Below are 11263 nucleotides of genomic sequence, written 5' to 3'. Positions count from 1 at the left end.
TAATCACGTGTAAAATGTAATAATTTTATGAGCTTTAAAATATAAACCTATGACCAAACAAAATGTTAACTATCTTAATTGTCAGGTACCTACATTATTATTTATTTCAGTATAAGTGGATCTTGATAAATTTACTTAGAAGAGCATATTTATTCATATGATTTATTAATTAAATATAGCTTAATAAAAAAATAAAACAATAACAAATAAAATTATTTTATACAATAAAATAAATGTATCTGCAAATAAGAATTTAACAGTTTTTTTACAAATTTCACAAAAAAACTCAATGGAAATAATTTATTATACTACATATTTGTTTAAAAATTGTTGTACAATTCATCTTAATTAAATTCAAATTGATTTGATAACATACAGGCAACATACAGTATTTACAACATACATAACTATTCAAACACAACTTTTTAATTTTAATTGAGAAAAATAAAAATAGAAATTATCACAAAATATAATAAATTAGTATAAATATATTAAAGAAATGGACAATACATTTTATAATAACAATAAAGTTGTACACTATAATATGCAAATGAAGGATGAGAAATTTTTAATTTCCATTGACGGCAGAAGTATTGAATTCAATATTTTCATTTTTATCTCGTTTACAAAGTGAATCATCTACATCTATTGCAACAATATTTGGCAAAATAAAATGACCATCACTATTGCTACGAACTGGTTTAATTGATCTCAATTTTGTAGTTCCAGAATAACATACATTTACGTCTTCACAGTCCAGTGGATGTAATCCATTATTATTTAAATTACTTTCATTACTAAATAATTCATAATTGCTCTTTGAACTTTTAAGACAATTTTTTTTGTTCACCTCTTCCTGATTTATTTCTTCTTTTATTGATTTTTTCAATACGTTTTTGGTGTCTGATAAAGATTTTTCCAACATAGGTTTTATTTTATATGGTATCTCTAACTGAGGCTTACTGAACAAATTGTTGATGTTTGTTTGCTTATTTTCATTTCGTCGATTTCGACACATATTTATTTGTGAAATCAAACCTAGTACATCGGGAGGTATCTCTATATCTGAATGAGCATATGCTAGTTTAGATACAAAATTTCCCAAAGTTGCCACAGTGAGTTCAAGACTTTTTACTTCACTTTCTAAACGGTTAATTGCTGAAAGATTAGAAGATCTATTCATCTCCAAACGTCCATTATTTGTTATTGATATCTACATAACAAAAGTCATGACATTTTCATCAAACAAATAAATTAAAATGTAATATTTATATTTTGGTAGACCATAATTTTTAATACTATATTTTATGCTCAGCAATTTATACATGTTTTAAATAATTATACAAATTTACCTCAAGTTGTTCATGTAGAATTTTATTTTGTTGCATTAATGTCTTATTCATTTCCTCTAAATACTTAATTTTTTTTAATTCTGGACTGGGTGAAGATAATTCTTCTTGCAAGACATGATACTCGACTCCATATTCCATTAATTGTTTTGATAAATCAGTTGTGAATACCTTATAAAAATAAAAATATATAATAAAAGTAAGAGGATATAATTGTTTAAACATACTTGTTTAATAATTTTATCGATGATTTCTTTATTTACGACAGGGAAATCATTTTTAATAAAGTTCATTATTTGTTCCATTCCATCACATGCGAGTAAATTATCCTTGTGATATGTCAATAATGATAAAATTATACGAAACAGAACATCAATATTTTCAAAAAATAGTATATCTATAGGTAAAACATAAACATATTTAATAATTTAAATAATTATAAGACTAAAATAACTAATTAGTATCATTATACCAAATATACGAGCAACAAATCCTAATGGAAACTGAGAAGCAAACATTGTCAAGAACCAAGGTGCAGCATACAATGTTGGAGGAATATCACAATTGTCAAAATGTGCATAAAGGTCAGGATGGTGATCATGAAGAAGTCTAGATAACTGATAGAGTTGAACTTGCAAAGCTGCCATATCAGGTAGATATTGTTTTCTTAATGAACGTCTAAACATTAAATGTTTTAGCATCATGTAAGCTTGTTCTTCAGACATCTATAAAAAAATAACTTTTATCTATAATGATCATATTTATTAATTTTCTATAAAAGTATTACTTACGTGCAATAGTAAAACACCGGCTACAAAACATAGTCCTTGACAATACCCAACTTCTGGATCTAATAAGGAATACGCTTTAAGCAAATTGTACAAAGCTAATTGTCCAGGACCAAAAGGTGACATAAAATAAGTGTGATTTGGAAATGTTCTTCCTATGATTTCCATAAAAAATAATAATATATTAAATAATAAAATAATAATTATCAACGCATAAATAAAACAAATATCTAGACAAGTAGTTTAATTGTTCGATTATTGTTCAAAGTTAAAAAATTTAATTTAAGTTTAAAACTTCAAATTTTAGTATAATAACCTCATATAAAAATAAGAAATACATATTTTTAAATACAACTTACCTAAATCTATAAGGATAGCATGTTGATACTTAGTTAATTGTTTTAATAATTGTTCATATGGTACATTGAAATTTGGAAACTTTTCCAGATCAATAGGAGAAGGTGCAGTTGTGTTGCAATACAATTCAGCAAAAAATATCCAAACATCTCCTCTTTTACTTCTTGGAACTCCTGTTATATTAATTATTATTGTTTAAATTTACACTTAACAAAGTTCTAATTTTTAAAAGGTGTTTAAGAAAATAAATATTGTTTACCTTGTCTTATAGCTTGACGCAACATTTTTGCATCAAATTTACGATTCTCTTTATTAACTATTGTTTCCCACACACCTAAATATTCTCGAGCAGATGAACCAATATCATCGTATTCTAGTTTTATTCTCTTTACTGTTGCTTCTTCTTGCCTTTCTATAATTTGCAAATGTAATATCATTTATTAAGCTTTTTAAAATAAAATAATTAGTGAAACAACTCTAAACATTTTTTATATTTAAGATGTGTACTGTTTGGAACTCTTGATATATTATATAGTTATTACTTAGTATATATTATAAAGGATAGAGTTGGTAACTAGTAAGGAGCTGGAATTAGTTGAGTTAGCATTTATAATAACCAATTATACTCAAGTAGTAGTATTTAGTTTTCACTGTTTTTAGTCTTAGTCTTGTTATTATATTGTTCACTTGTTTATATATTTCTGTAGTTAGCTTGTACAATAAAAACAATTTTAAAATTTACTCAAATATTTGTTGGTTTATTTTACTTACTAATCTTGTAATCTAGTATTTTAATAGTTCATAATATAAATTTTGGTGGCTGTGGTATACCTATATGAATTTTCACAAATTTTACTAACCTTTTAGTTTTGCATTTTCTTTTTCCATTCGAATTAATAATACTTGTTGATTAATTGCTTTTTTCCATAAAGCTCTTAAATCATCAGCATCTAATTTCTTTTTAACATTCTCAGTATCTAAAGCATTAAGATTAAATAAGATATAAATAAGCTACTTCAATACATTTTAAAATTCTAACTACCTTTTGTTTGTTTATTCGGAGTGACAACATTTTTGAAAATTGCTTGACGCCAACTTCCTGGGTTCAGATCATTTTGTTCATCAGAATCATTATCTGAAGTTGAAATCATAGAAGATTTTGGGGATTGACCAACTTTTAAAAACCTAAAATAAAATAATTAGAATTTTTTATTAAAGTAATTATAGATTATATATTATACTATAATCCTATTAACCAACATATTCATCATTGACGCTGGGCTGCTGTGAGATTTAGTTTCAGCCAAACAAACTTCTGATTTATTAGGTTGTGCTTTACTATTAGATATTGATTGTTGTACTAGTAATCGTGAACTTAAATCAGATTTTGGAGAAGGTTCCTAAAATATAATTGAATATTTTTATTTTTAAATTAATAATAAGTTATTTAAATTCTAAAATTATTTATTAATTTAATTAAATTTTAATTATTTAACTATTTATTAGCACTGCTATTTATAATGAAATAGATGATAATATATATATATATATATATATAAAAACATTACTTATTATAAAGTTTATAATATAATGATAAAATCATAATTTAAAGATGCAAAATGAAAATAACATATGCCTAAACGAAAAAAAAGATTATTTTTTTATTTTTTGTTTGGTAGTTAATTTTAAATTACTTTAAGTATTTTAGTTTACTAGACTATTCATAGTAAAATTAATGTTATATTTTAAAACTGTAGTAATTTTTTGCAGTTTATTTCATAAATTATACAATTACTTATTGTAACTTATATAAACAATAAGGTTAAAAGGAAAGAAAGATTTTGTGTTGACTTGAGAAATAAATAGCAACTCAATTCAGAAAAAATCAACCAAAAATATTTTCCATGAACTAATGATCTATATTTTATAATTATAATTACTTTTTATTAATATATTTACTTTATAAAATGCAATATTATTTGGCAAAGAATTTTCTTTAACTGCAGCTATTAGGCCTACATCATCTTTTGAACTTCTCCTTTTCATTAGTTGATCAAAAGAACTTGTTAGTGAACGTTTAGCTTTCATAAAAATTGTACTTCCACCAAGATATTGATTTAAAAATTCATGCCTAGAAAAGAATATTTATGTTTATTGTAAAAAATAAATTTTATAATAGTAAGTTCCTCTTTCATACCTATTTTCAGCTGAATCATGAACATGTCTCATCTGTTTGCTTTCGCAGTGTGTTCTTAACAACATTATAAGTAGTTCATTTTGTTCTTTAAGACTTATTTTACTTAATGTTTCTAAACCATGTAGCTTTGTTAGTACAATTTCTTGATCATCTTCAGGTAATGTTTCTAACTGTTTAAATATTACAGTTTGAATTTTATGTTCATTAAGATCTGAAAAAATATTTACATCAAATTGTTAAGCAGTTAAGTTTTTACTAATATTATAAATATACTTTCAATGTCAGAACATAGCTTATGAAACCAGACCATAGGACAATGTTCACAAGATACAATTACTTGCTTTTCTTTCTTCAAAGCTTCATTAGAATTATTAAATGCTAAATTAATTGCTAAACAGGTAAATTAATACATTAAATTAAATTAATGAAAACATCAATCAAACATCATAAAGCATTAAAAACCTGTGACTAGCTCAATTGCAACAGACTCCGATTCACATTTAAAAATATATCCAATACAACTTTCATTCGATGAAGAATCTCTGCAGGTGAAACCAAAATGTAATTGATTTCTAGCACCCTAAATTAAAATATAATTGCATAATTTAATTGTTGTCATTTTAAACTGATTGATAATTTGTATCAAACCTGCACACAGTTAATTATATCTTTTAATTGTTTATGCAAAAGAATTTGTTTGCGATCTGGGCTTATTAATCGTAAGTCACTTCGACCAATTTGAAAAACCATTGTTCTGTTAATTTCTTCCGCTATATTAGAGTTTTGTCCCTTAAAGTAAAAAAATTTCATATTGAAGTATAACATAATAATTTGTTGTTCAAAAATAAAAATGTATACTTACATTATTATCTAGGTTTTTAATTGGGTAATTTATAGATCCAGATCTTGTTCTTGTAATCCTATACCAAATAAAACATTCGAATACAAATTCAATACAATTTTTAAATATGCTTTTTTAACATAATTTACTCTAATTCTTTAAATTGTTTTTCAGCTCCAAATGTATAACCTTGATTTTCAATTCCAGGCGATAAAACTGTCATTGATCCACGTCTTGGATCTGAAAGATAGGTTGTATTCTGGTCTATAGACTATAATCAGAAAAAATAATATATTGTATGTTTTAATACTGAATTATTATTAATTAATAGGATAATATTAAAAATAAAATAATAAATTTTTAATTTACATTTATTTGGGATCCTCGTCTTGAAGTATTAGTACTACTTGACTTTTTACTTTTTTCCAATTCATGTAAACGAAATTTTTCTAATGCATCATCAATAAATGAATTTGGAACTTTTTTTTGCGACACTCTAATTTTACCAACATATAACACCTAGAAAAATATTAGTATTTTTCACTGAACAAGAAACAGTAGAATAAAAATAATTTAGAATAACCTTCATAACTCAAACATAAAAACCTTAGATGTAAAAAAACAATATTGTCAATTGTAATTATGTAACATTAAATATAGTTATAATTTACATACTATGTTAAACATGTATTTATTATTACCTCAAAAAAATGAGATGAGTTGGGAGATATATCAGCACACAATGAAGTTAATGTCTGTGCATTACTTAAAGAACGTCCAATACTTTGTAATGATTTATGTGAATTTTCTTTCATTGTGGAAAATAACTCCATCACCTAAAAAAAATAAAAAAATACTTAAATCTGAATATTTTCAGGCCACTGTTGACTAAAACTAATGAATTATTGCCGAACAAAACAAAATAGTTTCTTGGCATTCTAAATTTAGAAGTTGGAAGGTGTTCAAATTGTCTATACATTTAAATACAGTATGTCATACATTAAAACAAAATTGGATAACATCTCATCTATACAATATATTTCAGGTTTAATTTATCATTAAAAATGATAAAAAAAAATTTTATTAAGTTATTACCAATTTTATTTTATAGTATAAATGTATATAAAATAATATATAAGATAAAGTGCATTATAATATTTTTTGACTGGAAAGAAGAATAATCAAAATACTAAAACAGCTGAAAATTAACTAATTTAGTTTAAATTCCAAGTTAAATTGAATTATAATTTAATTATTATAAAATTAATCAACCACAATCAACAATTGTAAAGAGTGAAAAATAAACATTTTTATTCATTATTGGAAACTTAATTTAAAGCAACATCTTCAATTTACTTTAAATTAATTTAAGTTAAGAAAACAAATAATAATTATAATTGAAAATCTATAAATTATTGTTATTTTTTTTTTTAATTTTTCATATATTATTAGTTATATTAGGTATAGACCTATTAACTATTTAAAAACTATCATTTTTTTAATATGTTCTAGGTATATCAACTTTAAAATTTAATGGTTGAAATACTAGATTTTATTATTTTTTGGCGTTAACTGTTTAACATGTAATACTGTTATGAATAATTATGATACATAAATACATTTTGTTAACCATAATTTAAAAGATTATTAAATAGTAAGCAGTACAGCATTAACCATTCTAAGAAATTATTAAAATGATTTATCATTTTTTAGTTATAATAATAATAATAATAATAATAATACAACATCGTCACCATCAATTGTATCATTATTTTTTTAATGGGTAATCAAGAAAAGTCATTGTTATTAGAAGCTCAAGAGTCAAGGCTATTACAGAAAACAGACTAAATATAAGACATGTGATATAATTAACATAAAATATTGAACTTAAACAAAAATAACAATTTAAATTACTGAAATTATCAAAAACAAATTAAATAATGTAGGTACAGATGAGAACATTTATAATTTTAACTAAAATAATTTCTATTTGATAATAAGAATAGTATTTATAATCTTGTGTAAAGTTATAAAAAATATTATTTTTTGATTATAAAATTGGATGTTCAACATAAGTTTATTGCAATTGTTTGTCTTTATTAAAGCATTAACTAAAAACTAAGAATAAAATAGGTAATTATTTTGATAATAACATTTTATATTTTTACATGATTTTTTAAACAACATGTAAAAGTGTTACTAAACATATAATACTAGTTCACCTTGTCCTTGGTCACAATGAATAACGTTAATTCATGTTCCTAACCAACATCATAATTTTAACTCCTATTATTTTCAATGTTATTATTCAGGCTTTACTCGTACAACTGGCCAGTTAAATAATATTATTAATATAGACAGGATTTAATAATAATTACTAAAAAATAAATGATCCTGATTTTATTGAAAAATTTTAACTCATTTAATCGAACTATATGTAATTTAGCTATTTATCTTTTTGAAAGAAGTTATAATTAATTTATTATTATTTCATAAAACATAACCACTTATTAAACACAATTTTTTTCATCTACAATACAATACTAATTATAAAGAACATTAAATTGTATACTATTTACATAATAAAAACAATTTAAAAGATAAAATAAAATGCACTAATTATAAAATATTATTTATTATAACTAACATGCCATTAAAATATAATAATTATTTATAATAAAAAATGTCCTTACTTCATCTGGTTGAGTTGTAGTATAAACATGACAATGTACATTGTTTTCATCTGCCATATCTCTGACTGCATAAAAGAATGTAGCAACATCGCTATTTAAAAATGCTAATCTGGTTATGTACTTTAATTTGTGTTGAAAAATTAATTTGTTCTTAGAATCCCAATTTTCATAAATCACAAGACTCACATCTTCTATTCCAATTCTTACCTTTTAAAATATCACAAAATAACTTATATCACTAATTTATTTTAACTTACTATTTAATTTAATTTAAGGAATATATATTTAATAAATAATCACCATTATATTATAATATTCAACATAAACAATATCTATAATATCTATATAATTTATAAGATAAAGAATACTCAATTTTTAATGAAAGCAAATATTTTATAACTTAATAGTATAAACTAATTACTATTTCTTATTATATTTTAAATCGCTCAATAAATCCATTCAACATTTTATAGAATTGTTTTTTTAATCTATGTATTGATATTACCAAGTAATAAATATGAAATTAACAAACTAATGATATCCAAGTAAAATTTAAAATTATAATTTCTATTGTTTGATAGATACCTAACTGTAAACACTTTATTTTTGTTTTTCGGTTATTCAAGTTTCAAACTTAAAACCAGCATCCCAAATTTTATAAAAATATCTTTGACAAGGACTCTAATTTGCATTTGCAAATCGCTTATACCTAGATTGAAAGTATTTCAATGCTAACTCAGTTTGCATCTACAATCCTAACAATCTAATACATGCCATCAATATTGCTCTAATAAGCAGGTATTAATATTTAATCAAATACACTTTAAACACACTATGACTGATAACATTTATAGAATTTATGAGACATTGCTTAAATGTTATATAATACTATTATAAAATTAAGTTTTTGTATTAATTTGTTTTTAAATTTTTCTAAAATTTAAATTAATTAAAACTTTTAATTTCTTACAGATACACTTTATTTAAAAGTCCAGTAGTTATGAGTAATGATATTAATATTTAGTTTATACACAAGAATATTATACTTACTTTTTTGTGATAATTATTTTTCTTAATCTCTGCAATAATCCACGGGATCATTGGGTTTGTAAGACGTTTGTTGACTGTACAAGAGCTTAAGTATTCAACTTTATATAGTTTCATTTTGTTGTTTTTTAAATATTATCTTTAATAGTTATTCTAAACAGCCATTGCTTTAATACAGTGCAACATAAAATGCACTTTAAGTTATAAATCATCAGACCCTAGGTCTCTATAGATAGGTACCTAATATAAAAACCATTTCATACATTATAATTCGATAAACCTACGAAAAAAATACCTAATAAATAAAACGATGTAAGATTATTACGTTTATAACGATATTACGATAATATTATAATATTTAATTTTAATTATCCCAATTCCCAATGCAGTAGTACAGTACAAACGTTATGAATTGAAACCGTTTAAAGTATCTGTCATCTGACGTATTATTATATTTGCCAGTTTCAAAACAAAACCGAAATGATAAGAACGTTATGTACACAAAACACAGAATCAACTGATCGCTGATGAGGAATGAGATAGAACATGTGCGGCGACTTCATTTTGGTATTTGACATATTATTATCATCAACATAATAATATTATATCGATTATGCATGGAAGGGGATCATTTTACAAATACTCAAGGCTACTGGGCCAGTACTAGCTACTTTTCATTTTTCATGAACATAATAAATTACCAAGTTATTATGTTTATTATTCTACTCTCAATATTTTCAATTTTTTATTACATATTTGCATCACGATTCATGGTATTACTGTGAATAATACGATAAATAATATATTTTTAGGTATCCTTTCTAAAATTTAGTGATAAAAATAAATATATATTAAGTATATGAAATGTCTACGCGTATAATATAATACAAAGATTTTCTCAAAACTTAAAAAAATATTAAAAATCACAATGCTAATACAAATAAAATGAAACGTTGAAACGTCATCATTTTCAAAATAATAAACTACAAAATAGCTATCTTTGATTTTTTTTAAACAATTAAATAAAAAAATACTTTTTAACTTATTTATCAAAATATTAAGTTAAATCAAAGTATGAAATACTTGTAGTCCTTGTCCTCGCAACTTGTGTCTTTAAAAAAAACTTAATTATGATATTTCCATTATTTCAGGAAATATTGCAATGGATACAGTGGCGTGTTTACAGGGTAGGCCGACTAGGTCCGGGCCTACCCAATTTTTATTTGACTGTTAGGTTTTTTTTTTTATCAAAAATAAAAATGTTACTATTAAATATTAATATTATTAATATTAATTATTGAATATTATTATCATACCAATATCCCATACGATAAGATAAATCTTCCCTAGTAAACAGTAATAGTTATAAACACACTAACACGATACAGAACAAAACTGGCCTACTCAATTATTTTGTGCTGGACCGCTACTGAATGGATAAATCCTCAAGGGACAGTGACACCATGAATAGTTGGTACGGATGGTAGTACGGTACGGTTTAATAAATATTTTAATTTTGTCAAATGAAAATTTCAATATTTAAAAAAATTTTTTTATTCCACCATTCTGAGCGAAACATACTACGGTCAAGCACTCAAGCCGATCGACAGTTGTATTATTAATAATTTTATTTAGGTAAAACAGCCGATTTAAAAATAGCATTAGTGGTATAAAATACAGACAAATTATAAAATTATAAATATATCTTAGCAATACAATTATTAGATTGTAGGTATTTTTGTAGAATATATAGGTAGACATTAGAGGTTCCCCGAATTTATAATTAATATTTATATATTTTTAGTATATGTATATAAATTAAACACCCTGAATACGAGTAGGTATCTATTGTACATATTTTGTTTATTGGCATATGTTTCTACTTTATATAGTTGTATATAACCAAGTAGTAATTTATTAACTAGTAAAAATTGTAGGTATACCAGATACCTATATAAGTATTAAGTTTAAGTATACTTATGTACCTACTA

The 11263-nt window shown here is 23.6% G+C and overlaps 1 protein-coding gene across 2 annotated transcripts; it reads right to left on the bottom strand.

The window, feature by feature from the left end:
• Positions 1-355: 355 nt before the first annotated feature.
• LOC113548671 (TBC1 domain family member 1) lies at positions 356-9799 on the bottom strand. 2 transcript variants are annotated; one of them, XM_026949674.1, is made up of 22 exons: positions 9598-9799; positions 9276-9512; positions 8226-8432; positions 6234-6368; positions 5902-6051; positions 5682-5803; positions 5554-5611; positions 5340-5480; positions 5154-5271; positions 4965-5081; positions 4692-4902; positions 4454-4625; positions 3755-3894; positions 3537-3679; positions 3355-3471; positions 2754-2906; positions 2497-2667; positions 2141-2292; positions 1822-2074; positions 1577-1746; positions 1353-1520; positions 569-1213 (listed from the first exon to the last, which is right to left on the bottom strand). In XM_026949674.1, the coding sequence occupies exons 2-22, from the start codon at positions 9387-9389 to the stop codon at positions 569-571; spliced, it is 3657 nt and encodes a 1218-aa protein (XP_026805475.1). In that variant the 5' UTR covers positions 9390-9512; positions 9598-9799. The 2 variants fall into 2 exon arrangements, with proteins under 2 accessions (XP_026805474.1, XP_026805475.1); XM_026949673.1 differs by having other exon boundaries at positions 356-1213; positions 9276-9799.
• Positions 9800-11263: the final 1464 nt, after the last annotated feature.

This window comes from Rhopalosiphum maidis, chromosome 1 (assembly GCF_003676215.2).
Source record: "Rhopalosiphum maidis isolate BTI-1 chromosome 1, ASM367621v3, whole genome shotgun sequence".
Lineage (NCBI taxonomy): Eukaryota > Metazoa > Arthropoda > Insecta > Hemiptera > Aphididae > Rhopalosiphum > Rhopalosiphum maidis.
Note: the sequence above shows the minus strand (reverse complement) of the source record. Positions and strands in the feature narration are given on the sequence as shown.